Here is a 25,063-nt window from a genome sequence, read left to right as displayed (position 1 = left end):
ATAGGGGTTAATGTGCAAAGATTCTACAGGACAAATTTTCGAGTGTTTCTGGATAATTCATACAAGCTGGTTTTAGAGAACACCATTAAGTTACCATTAGTGTTTAAGGTTGTGTACTTTGGATCTGAAGTTTAAATCCCAGTCACACTAAGCTACCACTTCTGGGCCCCTGAGCAAGGCCCTTGAGTTGGATGAATGGGATAAATGTAAGTCGCTCTGGATAAGGGTGTCTGACTAATACTATAAATGTATTTGGAGTAATTACTATTAACACAAGCACAATCACTAGTGATATTTTGTCACTAATGCTGCATTGAATTAAGGGCTACAGCTTGTAAATTGAATTGAATTCCTACTTGCTAATTAATTCTTCTCAACCATGAGCCAATCAACTCAATATGGCTCCACAAGTAAACAAAGTACAGTTGTACACTCAAATAGTTGCATAGATTGATCAATATAGACATATTTGCTTGTTAAATACATGAAATCATCATCATCATCACGCTACGCACCCGAGGTATTTGGGTATGTCGAGAGTGGAAACATCAAGCCCATCAACACTAGAAACCGTAGAGCCATAAAAATATATCAACTGTATCAGGAGCTTTGAAGTGTTAAACATCAATACAAGGGGGCTGATGAAAAAGAAAAAGCAACCCCTTGCCACTTGTTGAGCTTCGCAACATCTTCTGGAAAAAGCTCATGTCCATGCGTAGGGCAGAGGGGCACCAGAGGTGGGGTAAGGAAGGAGCAAGGAAGCATGCTGCCTTTATATCCAACCCATTCTCCTTTACTAAGAACCTTTTAGGTGACAAGGGCAGTGGGAAATTTATGTGCTCAATTAAGGTAGTAAACACTTTGATCGATCCAGATAGAGACCTGGAACTGGAGCCAAATGCAGCCCTCATAAGCCCACAAAAATTTCAGTTTGCTATGAGGGAGCTGAGCTGGACAGAGGTTCAGGAGGTGGTGAAAAGAGCCAGATCAGCCTCTACTCTAGGGCCTAGCAGAGTTCTATACATTGTGTATAAACCCGCAGCTGCTTCATCACCTGTGAAAAAGTTGCTAAGCAGTGCAGATGGTGTATGGATTCCCAAGGAAGAAAATTCAAAGGGCATCGGCCAGTTTAAAGTCATCTCACTGTAAAGTGTTAAAGGCAAGATGATCTTCAGTTAAGGAGGCTCATGAAGTTAGAGGAGACCTTACTGTATTATTGTTGGACCTTGCTAATGTGTATGTATCCATACCTCACAATCTCATTTTGCTCACCCTCCAGTGACATCATGTTCCTAACAAAATCGTGGACCTAATCCTGGACTATTGCAGCAACTTCAGGATAAGAGTCACCACTGGGTCAGGTACATCAGACTGCCATCGGCTAGAGCAAGGCATTATTACTGGCTGTACCAAAGCCTTGGTAAGCTGTTTAACTGTAGCCTTAAGGATTCTACTTTTATCCAGAAAGCCAGTAAGGAGCTCAATTTTGGCTCAGTAAGGTAGACAAATCAGGTCTTCCAGGAAAGTTTAAGGCCTGGATTTACTAGCATAGTCTCCTGTCCCGATCCTGTTGCCATTGTATGAAATGCCTATAACAACCCTTAAGGCCCTTAAGGAACAGAATAAGTAGATATCTGCGAAGGTGGCTTGGTCTACCACAAAGCCTGAACAGTGCTGCTTTATACAGCACCAGTAATATTCTGCAACTCCTGGTTAGCAGCCTAAGCAGTATAGAGAGTCGGCAATACAGAGAGTCTAGAGATCCAAAAGTAGCAGCAGGTGCAAACAGGGAGGAAATGGAGTGCAGAGAACTTGCTAGAAGTGGCTGAGTCATGGTTGAGGCATAAATGACTTTTTAAAATGGATACAAAAATTTAAATAAAAAGAAAAAAAAGGACTGAAGCATTAATATGTGCTAAATTAAATAAATAAATAAATATAAAACTCCTGTGTATAAACAAACAGCACGTGGTGTCGGTGGTTTGCCTCTAGAGGCCGCTCTCGTAAAGACGGCGGCCCTTCTCAGCCGCTCCAGCAACCCGGAAAAACTATCGGAATGGATTTTTGCATTCAGCTGATAGTTCCAGCAATCAACTATCGATGCAGATTGCATGCGCATACACAGAATATAGCTGTTAAATTGATAGATACAAAAAAATATACTCACAGAAAAGAACGCCTCTTCAAACACTAACAAGGGTCCAGAAAAGCCAACCACTAGAAGGGGCTGAGCTCCAAGTAAACAAAACAAAGCCCCCTGTACTGCAGTGGCCACGATTAATTCTGACACACCCATCAAGCCATCAGTCTTATCACCTACAAGAGGGATGAATGAAAAAGACCACCTCATTAAGCATACACAGTGATATCTGAATTTCACTGTTGGGTTCTTTCAGTAACAAAGGCAAGGAGCAAGTGAATAAATGAACAAGCACACAAACAAAACAAGCATCCCAGGCATCAACTGACCCAACAGTCCTCCAAATGTAATAGCAGGTGAGAGGGCAGCAAAATAAATGAATATGACAGCAGCCATGCACTGAGGGTTGAGGGCATCCTTGAAGTCGCTGAGGTATTTGGGGTAGCGGTTCTTTGCGTCTCGTATCGCCCCGCCAAACGGGCGCCCCGTCCTGCGCAGGGGGTCTTCTACGGGTTTACTTGGGGGCAAAAGAGCTGCACAAAAGCACAGGCGTAGACAATGAGAGAAAAGACTGAGATCAAATGACTAAATATGTATAATAAGCTAAATTAATAATATTATACATGAATTCATAATAGGTTTTCTTCACAAATAAATTGTGTATAAATTGCATGTATTATATTTATACCCTCGTCCTCTGGTCTCTTGGGTTCCTTGGACTGCAATTTGACCTCTTGCTCGTGTCTCTTGCGCAGCATCTCTCGCTGGAATCGAGCCACCGAGTGCAACAGCTCGTCACCTCCTACCTCGGACGGAGGAAGCACGATACTGCAGTCCAGGAAGCTGTTGATGGCTGTCAGCAGGTCCCCGCGCTCATCCGCCAAATATGCTGCCTCGTGAAATTGCTGTCAAGATAAAACACAACAGCTGGTTAAAAATCGTATTGTAGTACAAACGAAAGTCGAGTTTTATTTAGTTTTTACTTATTTGCATAGTTATTATAAAAACTGTCGGTTATTATTAATCTGTCGGTCTTGTTTTTGAAATGCACTCGAAAGCAGTCACACAGTCTGGGCCAAGTTCCAAATTGATTTCCCTCTGTGCAGTCAGCGCGATTTCACTTAGCTTACTTTGTCGGACATCAGGGTGGATATGGAGCGTCCGATTTGGTGGTAGTCCATGTTAGCGATGGGCGGGCCGAGGAGGACGAACATGAAACGCACTGGTATCGGCACCTCCAGCACCGACTCCAGCAACACCGCCTCCTGCAGGCGCACGAAAGCCATAGACGGCTGGTCCAGGAAGTCGACTCTGCCTGTGGAGATGAACATTTAGACCAGGCAAAAAAAAAAATAAATAAACCACAAATATTTTAATAAATAAAAATATTTTAATAAAATATATATAAAATATTTTAAACCCCAGTTCAAATGACAAACTATTTAATATTTTTCTGTATATTATAATATTGAGTTTACTCACTTTTCATTTAATATATTTGGTTAAATGTTTTATTATTATTATTATTATTATTATTATTTATATATTTTATTTTGAACAAGAATAAAATATATACAATGTAAAACAAAATGTACAATCCATATGCTGTGCAGGGAGAGACAGAAAACCCAAAAGGGCTGATTTAAAGCCTCCACCTAAACAATAAAGGAAGCAAAAACTACTAATGACATTAAGAAAAAAACAATTACAATAACAAGTATAAAAGTGTAAATAATGGCAAATTAACTGCATGTCAAAAACCCAGGAATAAAATACTGCAAAAACAAATATAATACAAAAAGTGAATAACAAAAGAAGAAGGGACAACAAAAATAAAATTAAATTACAAAGCAGCACTAAGATGCTTTAAACCTCTTTTATAGCATGTGAAAGAAGAAATTTTCTTGGTTTAATGTTCTCATAGAGGATGACTTTATATCTTACTATGAAACACAGACTCTCACAATGGAGGACTTTATAACTTCAAAAACTTCACAACATTAAATCCGTTGACAAAACTGTGGTATAAGAGGAATGAAACACTTCAGGACATGCCGTTATTGGAACATAATCGTCAGCTCGCCCTGTGAAAGTCAACTCACCCACGAGCACGACGGTGGCTTCTGCATTTTCCGGGATCTTTTCCAGGAGCTTGAGCTCGTGCTTAGATTTGGATTTGTGCAAGCCCAGCACTAGAGAACTGTCTTTCTGTAGAAACACAGAGGACATCTTATATACAGATTCAAGCTGGTAAGATTCAATGATTAGCAAAAATTGTTTTGCAATGATTAAAAAAAAGTGTGCATCAGATACAAGCGTGCACTTTAATAGCACGTTAATGCAAATTCCTTTTTAACTGCAATCAAATTTTATTAACGCACCATTAATGCAGTGTGCGTTTCTGTTTGACAATTTTTTATAAAAAATATATATGACGCAACAATTTTTTATTTATAACATTTGTTTTACTAATGCGCCAAAGTCTCAAACCAAGCACCAAAATCCGCCAATTAAAACTGTCCGTGTGGAAACGTAGCAAAAGGTCCCGTTTGGTGTCCTGATGTTTTACACGATTTTAAACGCCACAATTATTAGAAAAAACATTTACAAGAATATATTTGTTCGTGCCTATGTTGTTTAAAGTATTAAAAAAAAAAAAAAAAAAAAAGTATTAATTTAAAGTACATTAAGAACAGATAAAAAATGTGCGATTAATCGTGAGTTAACTCGTACCGATCGTGCGATTATTTGCGATTAAATATTTTAATTGATTGATGGCCCTAATCAAGATGCATCGTTTTTAAAACATATTTGCATCGGTAAAAAACTTTTTATTTATATGTAATTATTAGTATCAGTATTATTATTTAGAAAGTGACCTAAATTGTGTGACCAATATTTTCTATATAGGTTGATTTCTCCGCGCTAAACTGTTTCGAGGCGTGTCCTGAGGCTCACGTAGAAAAGAGATTAACATGGCAGAGGTAGAGCAGAACAGGAAAAGATCTGATTTCAATTCATCTTTTTCTGCACTACAAAGGTCTGGTTGTAAAATGATTTGCGGTTTATCTGAGCCAAAGAAATAAAAGTCTGTACCACATTAAATTACATAACATATTTTTATCCATTGTATCGTAGTGCATTGAATCGCAGTGTCTCGAATCATATTGGAATTGGGTCACACGCCATTGTAATGGGGTGAATCGTATCCCATCGGTAGCGGAGTATTTTTAATGTATTGTATCATCAAAATGTAAATCTGTTACGGAGATGCGCATCCCTAATACAGATCGACACGTGTGCATCAAACACAGTGACAAATACAGAACCAAACTACATGCTGTACTTCAGTCTTGTCGATGTCGACAAAAAGGTGGGAGTCAGGTTCTGTGGTCCCTGCTATGAGCGGGTCAGCAGCAGAAGGTTCTGGATGGGCGATATGGTTGTTGCTATGGTGATGAGGCATCAGAGAGGTGAGGCTGGCTGCTGAGATGTTCCTGTTGAATGAACTGTGCTCCTTCCCATCACTCGGGTGACTGAAATGAGAGAAGACGTTCAGTCATGATGGCAGCATTACAGTATTACGTAAACTGCACAACTCTTGACGTGCTAATTATACTGCACATCTGGACCTTCTGAGTAAATTTTTTTTTTCCATTGTTGCTGATATATTATTCAACATAAAGCTAGCAGAAGTCTGATATCTACACACATCCCACATACACTAGGATGCTGCTTGATTTGCAGGGTATTGCTTCTTGGTTTGTGAGCTCCTCTGTATTTCAATTTGTGCCATTTTGGTATAAAAAGGGTACATTTTCTACAGGACCACTAGCATTAGAACCATATAAACCAGCTTTGGTTTTAAAATCAATTTCAGGCAATCGATCCCTAAGCCGAACATCTTATATTTAAATGTACACAAACATGAATAGGTTATTAACATACATATGTACAGAAGTATAAGCCTCTAATCATATGGCCAGTGAAAGACTTACAATGTTAATAAAATACATTTAGCATTTCGCAATTCTGATTATCCAGTTCCAGGAATGTTTTTTTCGCAACACAAAATCAAACTACATGCTTGTGTAGAAGATTTCTAGAAAAAGAGGTAAGAACAAATTACAAGATGATCGACTTTTTCAGATGCTGGTCTGTGTTCACTTCAGGGAATTATAAAATGAATTATAAAAAAAAAAAAATTATAAAAATAAATATAAATAAACACCACCACATTTTATTTAGATAACCTTGAAAATCGAATTTATTAAACTGAAATCATAGGGTACACTTAAACCCTCCACAATAATTTTGCCAAATTTTATATTATTTCTATAAACACCCTAGTCAGAAAAAAAAGAAAAAAATGAATAGATAGAATAATAGGGTAACTACACTCCTTCAGTGCTTGAACCCCCGCCAAACAGTATGTCATTTTAGTGGAATTTTTCCAGGTCTCAGTCACAAGCAATCGTTATATGCAGCATTTAAAAACTAGTAGTTCTGCCATCAGTTGTAGGGCCCATAATTCTGGAATAGTGTGTGCTGACCTGTGTTTAAGCAGCAGTGCTCGAAGCACGTTAGCTCTGTCTTCAGCTCGGATCTGGTCGGAGATGATCATCTGTTCCACCACCTGATGAGCGATGCCAGGCAGGGTCCTCTGGTCCAGGTCCAGCAGTACGACACCTGGCCATATACACAATCAGCATGAATCGGAGGGACAGGACCACGGTATTTATCTATAGCTGTAATCAATATGCTTATGTAAATACGTTTGTACGTGTGTGTGCGCTAACCGTGTGAGATTGTCCTACGCAGCTCCAGCAGGCTGCGGAATGACAGCGAGGCAACGTGTGGTTTCCCCCAGCGGTCCGTTTCCTCCTCCACGTCCTCCTCGAACTTGATCCAGCGAGCCGTCTCTCTCCACTGCATCTCCTGGTTCTTATCCATCAGCAACTCGTTCAGCTCCACAAACACCTGAGAGCGAACACAGGCTTTCACGCTTAAGCACAACTGAAATATTAACATACCAATACAATTCTGTATAGACAGAGTTCATTTTCCTTTTTCTTGTTATATTGCATATATTTACACATTTAAAGAACAATCCTAGTGAGATTTATGCGTTCGTTGCAAAAAAACAAAACCAAACCGATAAACACACGCATGCACATACTGTAGACAGGCAACTGTTTACAACTAATGATTTCTTAGATTTCTAATGATTTCCCTTACCACCGAAAGTAAAATATGTACAAGTTTTATCCATATATCCACAGTTATATCCAACTACAATTACAGAACATTAAAATGAATTGCAGGTGTGTTCTGCACCAAGAATCAACCAGATCCTAATTTGAATGTGGCAGCAGGAGGCAGATTTTTGATACACTAAATGGACAAAAAGTATTGGGACACCTGAGCTAACCCAAAGCTAAAGCCACAAAATTGTATATGATGTCTGGAAGTGGTAGCATGAACTTTTTACTTGAAGTTGGAGACCCAAACCGGTTCCTCTATTTTAATGCCACTGTGCACAAAATGAGCTCCATGAAGAAACGCTGTACACGGGATTGGAAGCTCTTGAATGGCCTGCTATGGAGCTTTGACCTCAACCCTATTGAACACCTTTAGAATAAATTGGAAAGCTGACTGCGTATGACTTATGGTCAGGTGTCCACAAACATTTGTCCATATAGTGTATATCAAGACGGTGGAAATATCGATCCGGGGATGATAAACACACTGGAAAAAAAAAAACCCCATACAGTTATTGCTATTAACTGATTTTCTTTGAGGGGTATACAAACTTTTGCACTCGATTCTAATATTATATTAGTAATAATAATAATAATAAAACCTGCAGCACATTAAAGCAATTGGTGAACCCCATAACATTATTTCACAATATACTGTCAACACTTTATTACTTTGGCAAATATATTTCTTTTTTTTCCCCACTCCCAAAAGCCACAATTGATTGAAGCTCATCCAAAAATATTTGTTTAGAAAACTCATGGAACATAGTAAATCAATTATCGGTGGATAAAAAGTGCTCATTTGCATACAGGAGGGTTCTGTGAGATGCAAAGCTAAAAAATATATATACAGAATTTATCTAAAATATAAATTGAACTGCTATTAAACACAGCATCACTCTGCGTGCTGTGAAAAAATGCACACAACAAACAGGAAAATGAAGGTGTGATGTTAGAAGCGAATTTGTAAAACTAAACGTGCACAAGCCTAAGCAAAAATCGGTGGTGTCCCAAACCACACAAACGTGCTCTAAGCAGCCGTACCTGAAGCTGCTGGACCTTGTGGGTCCTTCTGTAGTCTGCTGCGTGACTCAACAACCTCCTCTGATTCATAAATAAATGAAATACAAAAATAAAAAACACAGGAGCCTGAGAAAAGCCTTTTCACTTTCCTCACTTATCCTCACTACACGATGAAAAGTCGAGGAAATCCTGCCTCTTACTTTGACTTCCTTTAGAAAACCCATACACACAGAAGAGGGACTTACCTCGTGCGGGGTCCTGTCCAGCTTGCGGCTGCGGCCGCTCGGCTCTTTGTGGTCCTTGCTGATACGAACCACCTGCCCTTTACTGCACTTCCTGACCAGGTGACGCCGCACGCCGGGGACATCCTCAAAGCGGTGACCTGAAAGATCCAGAGTGAGCGATCGTAAGAAGAAGAGTGCAACATGACCACGTGCCTGAAAAGGTTAAATTAATAATACATAACCAAGCTTGGGTAATGGAGCTGCATACATAAACCAGCTAAAACTGCAGATCATCTGAGCTCTCAGTCTTCTGAGTCAAAATTATTGTTTGTGGCACTCGGTTTTTATTCTGTCCCTCCCTTCCTCTCTCTCTGTCTCACACACACACACACACTAGCAGAAACAATACAAAAAGTGATGGAAGTGTGTATCGGTGTGGGAAGCTTCACATGCTCACAAATTGCCCGAATTCCTGAATCGCTGCCAAATAATCGTCAGACAAACTGAAAACATTGTTGTTTATTCCCCAAAAAAACAACAAGCAGATCAAACAAGCTTTTGTGTTAATATGAACAAACAGGTCAGATGGCAACGAGAGAACAACAGCCGTCCCACAGAATGTATGAGACGATCTGATCACAAAACGTGACGTCTTTCACGCACACGCGTACCACTTACTCTTCATGCCGTCCAGGTCGACGGTGGCCAGCATCTGTGCCTCGCTTTCGTCGGTCGGCATGTGTTGGTAGTGGGCCAGTTCGGTGGCCGTCACGTCTCCCGTGCGCCGGCGCTCCTGCAGGTCGTAGCTACGCGCCAACCTCGAGCTGGCGTCGGGAGACACGAGCGGGTACACCGACGGAATGGACGCCGTCCTGCCATTGGGCTGGAGACACGCGCCGTCGATACTTCAACAAACGACAAAGACACAGACAGCGAGACTGATTATTCGGAAAATACAATACATGTAAATGCAGATGTGAACGAGGCCAGAGCATGAGGCTGCAGATGGAGCTGTGCGCAAGGCCCCCGAACCACGCCCACTCCTGCGGTTCAACAATTTGCATAAACAAATAAGTCATTTCAACACTATTAACACAGTGTCTCCATTTAATCAACTGGGTTACAGGCTAGGTCATGCTAGGGATAGGGCCGAACCTGAAGAAAACAATCTTTGGTGTGAATTCATGTGAAATGTGGAAAGTGTGGAAATGGCAGCCAGTTAAAAAAAAAAAAAAAAGAGAGAGAGATTGTGGAATGTGAACATTGAGGACATTTTTTAAAAACATCTATTAGTAATTGCTCTCAATCTCTTTCTGTTCTACATATTTCATGTAAAACAGCCAGTGGTGGACAGTAAAGAAGTAAATGTAATTTGTCACGTATCTGTACTTTACTGAAGTTTTTCCAAATTGAGAAACTTTTGCTTCACTACATTTCAAAGTCAAATTTCATCCTTTTTACTCAACTACATTTTGCAAATTCAATCGTTCCTTTTTATTTATGAACGGATAAAAATGTATCTGGTCAAACACGCAGCGATCCACTTTTGACAGTAAGCATTAACCTTTCGAGAATAATCCAAATAAACCTTGAATAAACTGCTCACAAATCCTGTTATTTTATTTGGTTCTGAAAGAAAATTGTTCAGATTCAAGGTTTTTGGACTCTTGATTGATTGTTAATAGATATCAGTGATTCATTAATATCATTCTATTAATACATCTGTGTGCTAAGAGAAGAACAGAGTCTTTTCACATAACCTGAACTGAGTACTTTGGATGCTAAAGAACATTTGAAGGTAAATAATTTTGTACTTATACTTTTTAAGTGAAAGTGGAGTAATATTTTATCAAGTATATATTTACTTTGTTTTTATTCATACTGTCACTTCATTGAATTTACTCACTCGGTTGTAGTGGCGTCCTCGGGGCTGGTGCTGCTCTTGTGTAGGGCCGACTCCGGGACAATGGAGAGCGGACGAGACGGAGTGTTCTGGTTATTTCTGACCACAGTAGTGCCGTTGGAGTCTTCATCACACACAAAGAACTGTGAAGGAAAAACACGAGCGGGGAGTCACGGATAGGGTGACACTTTGTAAGAGTGTGTATCTGTGTGTGTGTGTGTTTGAGTGTTTGAATACCTGTACTAGCTCAGCATGGGCGTCGATGTCGGTGTCAGGTGTAGGTGAGGTGGCGTTGTCTTCTCCATCCTGGGGGCTGCAGTGGTCCTCCTCTACGTCATCTTCTTGTTCATCCTCCTCGATAGTTGGAGCTCCGCCACTGCTGGCTGAGCCCCGCCTCCTCCCACTCTTCCTCTTGCGCCCGCTCTTCTTCCCCCGGCTCTCAGAGGGCAGCCGTTTGGAGAGCGGCTGATGGATATGCAGGGGTAAGTGACGGTGGCCTGAATATTGCACCAAAAAATAAATATTTAATGTGGCTAAAATTCATCAAACTTGTTGGATAACATTAACCCATACATTAAAAAAGTATTATAATACAAAATTATACAAAAAAATATGAAAAATCATTTGATGATATCTTGAGAGTTTCCTGGAGTTTGCTGGTGATCTCACCCTCCAAGTCCTCCTGGTTGAAGGTGCGGTGCTGCTCGAGAGGTAGACGCGGTGCTGGGGAGAGGATCTGCTGGAAGCGCTGCACTCCCAGAGTCTTATTCAGGTCCCCGTCGTCTTCGTCGTCGATGTCGTCACCATGCCGACGGGGAGAAAGGGGCACTGCAGCTGACTGAGGAGAGGAGCAGACACATGAAGAACGACACTTCAGGCTGCGCTTCCAGACACATTACAATGCATGATTCTAATACAGTATATATTAATGACGTACATCTTTATAATGGGGGCTGATGCGATTCACATCTCGATGCATAGTCAACGTTGGGTCACAAATTTATGGTCACTTTCTAAATAATTCAGAGTTCAGCTACTAATAATCAAATTAAAATAAATCAGGATATACCGACGCAAATTATGTTAAAAACAACGCATCAGGATACAAATGGCAACTTGTATTACTTTCATGATGCACACTTTTTGAATTCGATGCATCACATCGCTAACGTTTATGCATCTCATGCACGCCATTAAAGATGTAGTTGCCAGAGACAGAGCCTAGAGGGAGACACGATGTCTACTCGAGGCAAAACGAGTGCAGTCTAACAACTCAAACAATAAAAAAAAACGTACAAGTTATAGACCACGTGTGAAATAATATGCAGCTGAGAAACATTTATTAATTACCATACTGCAGTTTCTCTCCCAATGAAGCCACTCAGTCTACAAGGCTTGGATTTTATTATAAAATACACGGGCTGTACATGCAGCTGAATAGATGAAGCTGAAAAACTCTACGGTCATTTCTCTTCATCATCCTTGATATGACGTGCTAAAAACGCACCGACGGGATTGGCTCAAGGACAAGGACGAGTCCTAAACACTGCCTTTCTCGCTGACATTCCAGACACCGACTGTGACTCAGCACCCTGACTGCAGCTCTGTCGAGCATACATTTGCAAAAGCACTTAAAATACTTGGGCATGGTGCTTTTTTTGGCTTCAGATGACTGTGGAGTTAAAGCTGTTAAACTCTACCGTAGATGCAATTAATTGACGATACCCGATGCTTCAAATGACTGGCTTTCGTAAGAGGAAAGTGCTAATGACTTTACCGGACCTTGAAGTTTGATAATGCAGATACAGATAAAGCAGACGTTGTTACATCTCTGTGCGCCAGTGACGGCCGTTCTTGATATGGGATGGAAGTGTAGTGAAAACGTAGTGCTCGACAATAAGATTATCAGTGATGAGCGATGCATTATGTCACAAGGTCTCATTGATGACACAATAAGGACGTGGTAAGGCAAACTAGTTTTGCGTGCTCAATGTTTCTACTCCAAAAGGCATTCGGGTGGAGAGAAATTATGAAAGTATAATAGTCAAAATATCTGAAGAATATCAGGCCCACTGGGGGAAAAAAAATTTAAATTGCAAAATATAAATAGGTGGTTCAATCGCCTGATGCAAATATGAGGTGGTATCAAAAATATTTCTTGACTAGTTTTGTACCATGCCAACAGATGGCAGCACAAGGATGCATGCAAAGTCACAGGGAGCACCGACCTTCATAAATCAGTGTGCCAAAAAAACATCGTCTTGTGTACTATTCGGTCCATGTCTGCAGTCCATATTTTATCATGGACAGCAAGTTACAGCAAGCTAATCCACCGTGTCACTGAGCTCTTCTCACTGTTGAGTGTTTCGCCGGAAACAACATGATCTCACTTCCGCACCCACCCTACTCGCCAGATTTGGCTCCTGCGGACTTCGCCCTCTTCCCGAAGCTCGCCTTTGACACCATTGCGGGGATCCAGTGCGAATCTCAGAAGATGAAAGTGTGTGAACGTATTTGAATAAAGTACTTTCTTGTATCAGTGCTAATCTCAAAACTCGCCTACACACTCTGGGCTAGGAAGAATTCAGCCTCGTTTCTTCATATCACTCTCTCTTCTTATTACGACCAAAGCTTATTCTGTTATACAGGGTCCCAAAAAAGAATCTGATGTGGACAACAAAAAAAAGTTCTTGCAGCGACGTCTCTTTATTCGTGAAAGAACCAGGGCCCATGTAAACTAGCATTCCTTGGTGTTTTCTCTCAAATTCGTTGTAAACTACGATCCTCATTCAACTTTTAAGCATCACTTCATACAGTTGTGCAGGAGAGATTATCGGTTCAATGTATCCAGTCTCTGATCGAATTTAAGAGCTATCACTTAAATAAACGCATGTGATTGGATCAGTAACAGTATAAAATGTGCTCCAGAAGCTGGGTGATGTTTAGAAAACTGCTGAACTAGATGTTTTTGATCTTGGTGCTGAGATAATATTTTTTTTTATTTAAGTAGTTCAGTCAGCTGAGATACTTCGCTGGATCTGCATTGGAACCACACTCCAGGGGGTTGATGACCCCTGTTCTGAGGAAACAAACCTGGTATGGGTTGGCATTGAGCAGCACTTGTTCTCATCGTTTCAGAGATGTTTTTCAAAACGCTCCCCCACCTATGCACCCCAATCCAAACTCTCAAAGCTCATGTATTGGGTTACTCTTTCCCACAGAAACTGTGCTGCTTCAGTGTTGTTCTGGACACTATTTTAATATGGGACACAAAGCTCATCCTAATAGAGGCGATCGCGTTACTTCAGAGACAACGGCCTCGTTGAAAACGTGCTGCTGAAGCCTTTTCTTTTGCCGTGGCCTTTATTACAGCTGCTGACCTTCAGAGCAATCTTGCGAGACCAACGCTCTAAGAAGAGACCTTTAAAAAACAAAATGACGTCAGTCAGGAAGTCGCAAGTGATTAAAGTACAGGGTGTTTCTGCCGACGCCGTTATCTCAGTAATCTCGGATCAGGATCACAGTGAGAACCCTGGTACGGTGAAGCGGCGAAGCTGCCCACTGCGCCATCCTGCTGCAAATATCAGCGTGGTTTGAAAAAAAAAAAATACACTTTAAATTTTAGCCACTCACTGATGAACCCGATTCTTAAAATGATCTCATAAGTACACAGAAGCTGGAGTAAACAGGAAGTAGTCTTGATTGTTCCTACCGAAAGGTGTAGTTGTTGCTCTGAAATTACACCTGATTTGTCTGAGAAACCTTCCATTGAGAGATTAGATCATATGACGGTTTTTAAGCACTTCGTGGGTTGGTTATAATACTCACCTTGGGCAAGTCCATGATGTCATCCCAAAACTCTTAAACCAAAGCAGAGAGGGAGAAATGCAACTAATAGAGAAGAACTTAGAAATATATGATTGATGATATCCTCTGGTGAAGTTCATGGTCTTGATAATCCCCTGCCCATACAAGTAGGACTGTCCTGACATATCCTGAAGGACTTTAGTGCTTCATTTGTTAAAGACTGGGATGCTCTGGAAAATCTACATCCACCAAATTGATTAACAGAAAGAGACTAAAGGCTCGTCTATATATTGTCTAAAGTTCTCTCTGCCCATGTTGACTAGAAACATACATAATATGTATTAAGGACATTTTTTTCCCCTGCGTTTGCTCCTGGCAGAGGATCTCACCAACTGGTATGGGACATCACAATTCGTCACAAAAAGCATCTCAATCTAGTGTAACATTATATTGCTCCAGCTGCGCACATAATATGTCCTTCCAGCAGCGAAACGGTTCTGGGAAACCGACTGTGTGCGTGTGTGTGCGCACAAGTGCCCCATCACCATAGTAACAAGAAGCATAATTATCCTAGATGTAACTGCTGAAGAACCAACAGCCAGTCGTTTCAGATTGTCAAGCACCAGAGTCACACACATACAGTAAACTATACACAAACCCCACATATCCACAAACTTACACACTACTGTGTTACGCCCAGAGATTATTCGGGGTAAACCAAAGCTGGTTTTAATAAGTAAAGCTGCGCTGGAATGCTGGGGTGTAGCAGTTGCACCATTGCATGTCACCCAGAGCGGTGGACGGACCTAATATTTGTCACTGGGGCAACTAATATTTTGTCACTGGGGCAACACAATTGAGGACTTGAGTGTGAACCTTTAGGCTGTGTTCATGTTATCAGTTTGAAGTGACACGAATGCAATTTATTTCAACCCCGTTGATCTTTTCCAACAACACACAGTCATCCAGCATACACCCCAGCAGCTCATTATAAACAATTTGAAACACACCTCTCTATACAACCACGTTCAATGTAATATCGTTAACCATTGCTCACGTTTCAGCCCAATTACAGATCCAAAAACCCAATAAACTGTAGACATTTATTTATTTATTTATTTTTTACAAGCATTTCACACATTTCTGATAGAAGGACATAATCTGCCCCGTAATCAGTCTTTAATTATATTTCTTTACAATGTTATGCCTTTGATGGTAAACCTAAAATAGCAGCCGCAGACTAAATGTATACAAGACCAATCTGGCAACCCTGTCACGGTCCATTGTTGTTCCTTCTCAAAAAATTTTTTTTTTACATGGGGCAGAGAATATCCTGCCCCTTTGGACCTTGGTGCATTTCCCACGTATTGCCGCTAATTTCTCTAGGGGGAGCTAAATTGCACACTAGAAAAATTTGCAAAACTACACTTTTTTTCTAAAACCTTTTTTTGATTAGTATTGAACGACTGATATAAAAGGTAATATTCTGCCCCTACTGGGGAAAATATTATTGGATACTTAGGATTAGAAATTAGGAACAGCGCATGTAGGACATTTTGGGGACAAAGTGAAAGAGGCCCGATTGAAATAGTTTGGACATGTGCAGAGGAGCGACATGGGGTATATCGGTAGAAGAATGCTGAGGATGAGGCCACCAGGAAGGAGCATAAGAAGAAGGCCAGCAAGGCGGTAAATGGATATGATGAAGGAAGACATGCAGGTAGTTGGTTTGAAAGAGGCAGATGTAGAGGACGGAGTAGTATGGAGACGGCTGATCGACCCCTAATGGGAGCAGCCAAAAGAAGAAGAAGGATACAAAGGTCTAATTCATAAGAACAGTCAGAATATTATTCAAAAGGATTTTTCCGAACAGATTTCAATGCCATCATCATCATGATCCACTGTTTGGCAGTGTATCTGACTATTCAGTGGAGGAATGGCGCCTTGATATCTGGGGAATCGATTAAAGGAAACCTGAGAAGAGCATATGAGTTACTTTTGGATTTACATGTTAGAGGTCAAGATGTGCTCGAAGCAAAACAAAAAAAAAAACCTGATATTCCGAATTGTGCAGGAAAGCTTGTGACCTTAGCCTTAACTAGAGGAACATAATTGTAGACAAATATCATTAAGTCTTTTGCATACTGCGGGATACAGTTACTTACCCAATCTGCTATAATAATATGTTAAAATTAAATTGAAATACATTGACATTGGCTCTTGACTGCCGAGAGACCGTGAGCTCAAATCCCAACAAAGCCACAATAGCCATTTGGGTCTGGGAGCCAAGGAACCAACCCAGTCCATGAACTGCCGGTTTAGTCTTAGTTTCTCTCTCTCACAGTCTCGATCTATCTAACTTTCCTGCCAATCAAAAACATCCGTAACACCCTGCAGAACAGGTTACATAGGATAATCCTCTGAGGGCAACAAGACCGATATGTGGCTATGTGACGTAACTTAAAAAAAGCATGAAAAGGTGAGGCCTCGCACAGCCTTCGCCCTCCCCGGGTAGCTGTTATGTGAACATGTAATCTGGCAGCTGACCAAACTGAAATTGTGTGTGAAGGAGGGGAACCCATAATGTTGGCATAACGTGCAAGCACCAAGTCATACCTATAATTAGCACGATTTTTCCCTGGGATATAATTTAGGTCTGTGGTAGAACCTCAATGAGCAATTAAACAGACAATTTCCTGTTTAAATATCTGGCTCAGTGAATAAACCGCAAAAGTCCTTTGAATTGCTGCTACGCTACAATCGGCACACTGTATGAAACGATAAGCCAAACAGATGGTCGCTATTTGATCGAGTACAGTACCGGGATCAGTAAATTCAGGCAAAAAGAGGTGAACTAGCAATGTAACTTCAGATACTTACGTGTCCAGTCAGTCCAGCAGTGGCGATGGGGTCCCCATTATCCTGAGTGTCACTCATGGCTTGGTGAGTTGAATGTGGTGTGTGTCCCTGGGATTAGCCTTTTTCTTTTTTGCTCAGACTCAGCTGGGAGGTTTTGGAAAGCATAACCTGAAAGCAAAACACAAACCAACACTTAGCGATTTGTCGCATCTAAATAACATCTGTTTGGAGCATCTTTAGGGGGAATCAATGTTTACTTTCTACAACAAAAAAGACCTTTCAAAAGAGAGCTTTTTCTAGGAAAACTCTAGGAAACAGGCTGGATTGGGATATTGTGGATGTTAACATCTGCTTGGCCAGGCTTTAAACCATTAGTCAAATGTATGACACTGCGATTCTCTGAAGCGTAATCAAAAGGGCAAAAAGGATTTCAAGAAAACCGAGTACAGCCTGTTAAATCGACCCAGGCATTACATGTGGTAACATATTGCATCACGTCTGAGCAATCATTTGTCTTTTGAAGCTGAGCAACTATAAAATCCACCCCGAGGCCAATTCTAAGTAAATAGCACAGACAAAGAGAAAGGAGAAGAGAATAAGCACTTGCTAAATCACTGGTGTGCTCTTACAGTAGCGTTCCAGCACACAAATAACATCAGGTACGCATTTAGCTACAAAGAAAGCCGAGGTACACAATAGAGCTCGATAGAGCACCTAAACAAAATCCAGTCAGCTGAATTTTTGAAGAATTTACATAATTTCATGCATCAAGGCTTAAGACTGCATTATTTAACCCCGGGCGACATGTTCATCACCAATCGATCTGCTCAGCTCAAACGATTACTTTGAATCAAAAGTCATAAGGAACTCCGTGTTTTCAGTCCTGATCCACTTCCTCCGACTCTGCACCTCGTCGCTCAAATTGAATAATAGTTTCATTTTTCTTCGGTTTCAAAACTTCTCTTACTTAGCAAATGTCATGTTCGCACAAGTACTTTTCTTTGTTACGGAATCGAGTTCAGGAGTCTCGCTTCCTCGTTTCGTTGCTGTGCAGAGCATCTTTACGAACATATAGCAAGAGGTGTCTCTACAGAGAGAGCAATCACTAGTTTGGGACGTGTTCAAAAGGTAAAATCCGCACGAATCGGTGGAGGAGCCTTCCAGATACCAGTTAGTTAAAGAGGCTCAAAATCACCACGAACATGAATGAATAGCCTTTATTTGTCACATATACATTACAGCACAGTGAAATTTGTTCTTCACATAGCCCAGTTTTGCTTGGAAACTGGGGTCAGAGCGCAGGGTCAGCCATGATACGGCGCCCCTGGAGCACAGAGGGTTAAGGGCCTTGCTCAAGGGCCCAAGAGTGGCAGCTTGGCGATACCGGGGCTTGAACCCCAGACCTTCCGATCAGTAATCCAGCGCATCATAAACATCATAAACATGTTTAAATATGTTTCTATATCATTACGTTTGAAAATCGCTATTTACAAACACGGTGCGCAAAAAAGCATGTCGCCACCTTGAGGCCACTAAGAAGAAAACGACATCGGTTTCCACTCCTGCCGGCCGAGAACAGGAATCTGAAGCGACATTGAATACAGTCTCACTGTCCATTGTAGGTGAGCTTGTAACCAGTGCATCCTCAGACTCCAGTTCTTCGCCGACAGCAGTGGAAACCGAAATGGTTCTCTTCTTTTGAAGCTTATCCACCTCACGGTTTGAAAAGTCGCTCTTTAAGATGCTTTTCTGCAATCAAGCCTCGTTTCCTTTGTCATCATGTATGACTAATGAATGACTTTTGTTTTTGACAATTAAGATAACGAATATAAACTCCCCCAGTTCGCTCGTGTCAGTTACGTCCATGTTACAACTTGTGCCAAAAACCTGCTAATTCATGGACAAGCATTTACAGTTCGTTTTCTTATCCATTATCAGTGATGACAAAAGAAACAAAAGTTCTAAAAGTATAATACGATACTATTTTTGTAACTCGTCCAAAAAAAAGAGCTGACTCATCCATAGTTCTCAGGAACAAACCAGAGTCAGTGTTGTTTTGATCTCACGTGTAATGGCAGTGCCTAATGTCGCTGCCAGTCTGGGGACCTGCAATGTGATAGAGGACGAGGGAGTCGCATTCCTCGCACTCACAGCGCCGAATCAAAGTCTCTTTAAACCAGCAAAGCGGTCCAACCTGAGATGTGGCAGCTGCAGCCACATACGTCAGCGGCTTTTTGCTTGCAAAATAAGCAGAATTCAGAGAAAACAGGAAAGGTTTTTTGTTTTTGGGTTAGAAAGGAAGGGCTGTGAATGAAGGGCAAATCAAAAAAATATTTTTCCATATCCATTGAACAGAAATGTGGAGCTTAAATTTGTTGGACTTAAAAATACAGACCAGACAAGCCTGTGGAAACCAGTATCATCTGGATACATGCAAAGAAAATCGAACCAACAGCATCAAAGTCAATAATTTCTCATAGAAAAATTAACTCACCTTTAAGTGCTTACTGCAGGGAGCCTACAGGCACAGCGGTCATTGTAGTGCGATGGCAAGCCTACTGTAATCCCGTCCAGGCATGGAGCAGGAGAGAAAAAGCAAGGGAGAAAGAGAGGGAGAGACAGAGGGTGGGGCAGACAGAGAAGAGAAAAGAATGTGATTGGAGAAGAGTGGTGTTTTCTCGTCTCGTGTCATGCCCTGCCCCTACACAACACCCCCGCATTCCCACACACAACCCCTAACACTCTGACACACATGCACATGCACACTGTTCAACCAACCAACCCACCCCCACCCCCACACACACACACACACACACACACACACACACACACACACAAGTAGGCTTCCTCCTTCTGACAGACATGTGACTACATGACTCGGCTCTAGGCTTAAACTCTTCAAAGCTCTCCATACACCCACCCACACGTTAAACACACGCAGTACAAGTATCCTAATGTCAAATCAGATACTCAAGGCTCCTTTCATTAAGTTAAAAAGCCAACTGTCCTCCTAAGAAGTGAATAAGCAGGAAATCAAACATTCGTCGCTCTATTATCGTTATTACCGACTGGCGTTTTGACCGTACGCAATCCTAGTTTATCCTACTAATCCCGGGGCGTCTAGCGGACCATTACGTGCTATTCTGCTAGAATTATTGCGCTCAGTGTTCCCAGAAAGGATGGTACTTGATGTTCACCAAATTTAGAAGCATCACGCTGTTATCTGTGGAACTTATCGGGAAGCCCGAGGAAGGACAGAAAGCTTTTGTATCTGAGAAAAAAAAAGACGCAATATTAAGAAACCCTCTGACGTTTAGACAGCACGTGATCTATATCACGGGACTTTATTGTTTGTTTGTTTTTTTTCCATTTGTTTCTAAAGTTCTGAAATTGATTTACAAAATTTAGACATAAAAAACAACAAGAAACGAGGTGGTTTCAAATATTGCTACTGACTTAAATGGGACACAAACACACACCAACATATGGACAAAAGGACACATGACTTTCCAGACATATGTGGTTCTTCCACAAGGTTGGAGGCAAACAGTTGTACAGAATTTATTTGGATGCAGTAGAATAAAATATTTCCTTCATTTGAACTAGGAGACCTAAACCTCTTCTGGCACAAAGCCAGCTCTATGAAGTTATGGTTTAAATAGGGAAGAATTGAAGACCTTGAGTGGCCTGCTATAGAGCTCCGACCTTAACCCTCAGCAGTACCTGATTTATGGCACAAATCTCCTCAACAACGCGCTAAAATTTTGAATAACATCTTCCCAGAAGAGTGGAGGTTATTACAACATCAACTATGGACTAAATGTGGAATGATGTCCAAAAATGGACATGCACTGCCCGTCCGAAAAAAGTCACCACCTGGATCTAACTTAGCAAATACGCAAGAGCCTCCTATTGAATAATTACTGCATGGATGTTTATGTTCTTAGTTATTTAACCCTAACTGATGCACTTAGTATCTTCTCATTCATTCAAAACCCATGTCGGAAGACACGTCCTGTGGTCGAAGGGTCAAATTATTGCCATGCATCAAGCAAAGAAAACATCTGAGGAGATGTTGGGTTATGAATTGTCCAACGCATTATTAAAAACTATAAGGATAGCGAGGAACCATCATCTTCGAGGAAGAAATGCGGTCGAAATAATTGTTTAATAGTAAGAACATTTCCACAGGTACAATGCAAAGGGAACTCAAGGGATTGGGACTAATCAGCTGTGTAGCCTTAAGAAAACCACTTTTCAGGCTAGTCGCTTCAATTTGCTCCGGACTCCGGAGTAACGGAAGAAGGTCATGTGGTCTGGTGAGTTACTCTGTTCCAGAGTGATGGGCAAATCAGGGTAAGAAGAGAAGTGGCTGAACTGATGCACCCATCATGTCTAGTGCCTACTATACAAGCCTGTGGGGGGGCAGTGCTATGATCTGGGGCCGCTGCAGTTGTTCAGGTCTGGGTTCATCAACGTTATGTGCCCAAAGAATGAGGTCAGCTGACTAAGTAAATATACTGAATAACCAGGTTATTCCATCAATGGATTTTTTCCTTTCCTGATGGCACAGGTAAATTCCAAGATGACAATGCCAGGATTCATCGGGCTCAAATTGTAAAAGAGTGGTTCAGGGAGCCTGAGACATCCTTTTCATGGATTGGCCACCACAGAGTCCAGACCTTACCCCCATTGAGAATCTTTGGGATGTGCTGGAAAAGACTTTGCGCAGTGGTCCGACTTGAATATATAAAAAGGAATATATAAAAGTTGAAGAAATTGCCATTTGAATTAAGTATTGACCTCGATTACATAATAAATTGGATTGTTTCTCTTGGAAGTTTCACAGAATTTTGGAAAAACAGGTCAAAAAGGTCTTTTATTCATTTTTTTTTTTAAATATCATGAAATCATAAATTAGAGGAACCATGCCAACTTTATATGTATAAATCAATATATAGTTTTGGTCCACAACCTTCAACCAAGTTTGATTTTAGATTTAGATTTTTGGCCCTTTCGTAGAAAATCGATAATTGAGTCACACAAATTGTTTGAAATGCGACTTCTCTTTTATTGACTAAACACACGTTTCCATAAAGCATGGCTTGTCAACGGCTATAAAACGCTTCCTTACTACACTTGAGCCCAACTGACCCGATTAGATTCGACTACTGCGGTGAAGCGCTGAAGTGTCTCGACCAATCAGATGCTGTTATTGCTGTTTAACCCATACAGACCTGAGCCAAAATACTTTGTAGCTATTTAGGAGATGAATGGAAAAAAATGATTGACAAAAACATGTATCGTAATCTTCTAGAAAATACGGAAATACTACAGCACTTACAGCTGACATCTTTTTCCTTTTTTTGTTTTTGTTTTTCTAGAGACAGCACAAAAATGACCTCCTATAGACTTTCATTAAACATGGTTCAGTCCAAGATGGCAATTCCAATAAAGAAGTTAGTTCATTAGCATTTAGCAGTTTCTATATTTGGAGTATCATATAGAAGTATTTTTATTAACCAGTGAGCCAGTCAAGGAAGAATGTATAATATTTACACATCGTTCTTCAAGGTCTTATTTGCAACATGTTTGGTTATAGGATAAAGTGTTGCCTTAGTGGTGTTCATATAAATAAACCTGTCTGACAGCTGGACAAAAGTGTTTTCATATGTCGCCGATGAAAGATTTCGGTGGAGTAAATATAGGATGGTGTAGACTGAAAGCTTAAATCCTGAGAGTCACCTGGGAGAAAAACAGTCAGATCTGAATACCTTCACAAATCTAATACATGATGTTGCCTTCTAGCACAGTTTAAAATGTTGATGAAAGGAGAACCATCTAAAGTCAGCTTACCTGAAATATCATCTTACCTGCAGTTTCCTGTCTGTTTTTTTTTTTTGACAGGATAGCTCACGTGTGAAGCGTTTTCACTTTTTTCCCCACGAGCTTCGTTTTTTTTTTTTATGGTCGAGTTAAACTGCAAATACGGAAGAGATACCTGGGATGTATTCTCCAGGAACGTGCAACATGTTCGTTTTAATCAGCGAGCCGGGACACAAGCGTGTCTTATCGGTTTGGCTTGTCGCCAGACTCGCACATGCTACATTACGTGTTCAGTTGCAGGGGAAAGTGATGACGTGTTGAAAATGCTAACCAGAAAACTAACGGTGAACCAATGCAGTTTTCGAAAACAAAAAACTCTATAAGCAAGCACATGACAAAAACACGTCGTGGTATAACACTGCGGTACTCCTTAAACCGTTAACATTTAAATGCCTGCGGTTCGAATACCTGTTACTTAAAGCATTACCAGATATTTGTGATATTTTGAACGATCTCTGGCTGACTCTGTTTAAGCCTCAGGAGGCCCACGTCCTTCTCAGTTTGAAGTTTTTCCTGTTGATAAACTGCAACTGGCCCACAACACGTCCGATTCGTTAGATCCGGTGCAGAAGCAGAAGCAAAAGAAAACCTTCGACCGTAGCAGGGAAGTGGAGCAGAGAACCACTGCTGTGGACTAAACAAACTAACACACTCGCACCAAAAATAAGAATCAATGAGCCTAAATTCAGAGTCTATGCTCAGACATCCTTGAAGATGTCAGGGGTATTATTTCAGGGTTTGAAGCTAAACCAAAGCTCTACACTCCCTGGGTTAAATTATGGCCTGGTTTTACAAACATTCCAGAAATTTGACCGGTCGTAAAACGAAATACATGGGCGGTAAGACTGCACCGAGGGAAAAAAAAAAAACATCCAAAGACTCTTGACTACATCATTATTTGGCCATGAGCTTCCACATAAGCATTGCAAATAACCAGGACTGAAAGGAGTTCAATCAATTAAATATGTTGTGTACCCAACTGAATAATCAGTCCACACAAAGAACCTATTTTTAGCTTTAGGCACAAGTCCAGCTCTGGAGGGTCAAGTCAAGAAGAGTCAAAGATACCTACTAAACATGGTAATATCATCATGGGTTGAATTTTTGAGAAGAAAGGTCACCCCTTTGTACCATCTTCTTATATCAGACATTAAGTTACCAACATAATGTACTTATTGAGAGGTACAATCAGGGGCACATCTTTTGTACTGCCAGTACGTATACTCGCTTTGGCAAAAGATTGTGTTCATAGCAACTCTATTGGGAAAGCTTTGGAGTGTGGCTGTGAGGATTTGGTGGCCATATAAGCTATAGTCTTTTACTGGAGAAACTCAATGTATTAATTAATAAATCAAGCTAGAGCAGTGAGAGAGAGAGAGATGGATGGACGGACGGACGGACAGATGGACGTCCTCCATAATGGTCTGAAGTATAGTGGAAGGGAATACAAGACTGGATTACTTGTTGAAACCTGAAAGACTTGATAAAAATGATAGGACAGATGGATGGACGAATGGATGGATGGATGAATGGTTGGATTAATTAGTAGATGGATGGGTAGATGGATGAAGGGACAGTACGTATACTTGCTTTGGCAAAAGATTGTGTTTATAGCTTCTGGGAAAGCTTTGGAGTGTGGCAGTGAGGATTTGGTGGCCATATAAGCTATAGTCTTTTACTAGAAAAAATTAAATGTATTAAATAAAATCAAGCTAGAGCAGTAAGATAATGGATGGATGGATGGATGGATGGATGGATGGATGGATGGATGGCTGGACGGACGGACCAAAGCCCTCCATAATGGTCTGAAGCATAGTGGAAGGGATTGGGTCCAGTGGGCAGGTGGTAGCATTACAAAACTGGATTACTTGATGAAAATGATCAGACAGATGGATGGACGAATGGCTGGATTGATGGATGTATGAATGGACGGATGGATGGATGGGTGGAGGGACAAGAC

General features: G+C 41.0%; 1 protein-coding gene across 4 annotated transcripts in view; it reads right to left on the bottom strand.

Moving 5' to 3' along the window:
• Positions 1-25,063, bottom strand: part of slc4a2a (solute carrier family 4 member 2a) — a 34,883-nt gene that overhangs the window by 5,845 nt on the left and 3,975 nt on the right. Inside the window, exons 2-17 of one of the 4 annotated variants that reach the window (XM_046851251.1) lie at positions 19,712-19,775; positions 17,239-17,385; positions 11,221-11,389; positions 10,789-11,048; positions 10,555-10,694; positions 9,327-9,553; positions 8,670-8,806; positions 8,446-8,505; positions 6,940-7,120; positions 6,694-6,829; positions 5,487-5,676; positions 4,243-4,348; positions 3,271-3,455; positions 2,829-3,045; positions 2,470-2,673; positions 2,168-2,316 (exon numbers count right to left, since the gene is read on the bottom strand). In XM_046851251.1, the coding sequence (XP_046707207.1) occupies positions 2,168-2,316; positions 2,470-2,673; positions 2,829-3,045; positions 3,271-3,455; positions 4,243-4,348; positions 5,487-5,676; positions 6,694-6,829; positions 6,940-7,120; positions 8,446-8,505; positions 8,670-8,806; positions 9,327-9,553; positions 10,555-10,694; positions 10,789-11,048; positions 11,221-11,389; positions 17,239-17,295 (2,418 nt within the window). In that variant the 5' untranslated portion in view covers positions 17,296-17,385; positions 19,712-19,775. The remainder of the gene's footprint in view (positions 1-2,167; positions 2,317-2,469; positions 2,674-2,828; positions 3,046-3,270; positions 3,456-4,242; positions 4,349-5,486; positions 5,677-6,693; positions 6,830-6,939; positions 7,121-8,445; positions 8,506-8,669; positions 8,807-9,326; positions 9,554-10,554; positions 10,695-10,788; positions 11,049-11,220; positions 11,390-17,238; positions 17,386-19,711; positions 19,776-25,063) is intronic. The other 3 variants (XM_046851252.1, XM_046851253.1, XM_046851254.1) reach the window with 3 other exon arrangements.

Source organism: Silurus meridionalis, chromosome 6 (assembly GCF_014805685.1).
Source record: "Silurus meridionalis isolate SWU-2019-XX chromosome 6, ASM1480568v1, whole genome shotgun sequence".
Lineage (NCBI taxonomy): Eukaryota > Metazoa > Chordata > Actinopteri > Siluriformes > Siluridae > Silurus > Silurus meridionalis.
Note: the sequence above shows the minus strand (reverse complement) of the source record. Positions and strands in the feature narration are given on the sequence as shown.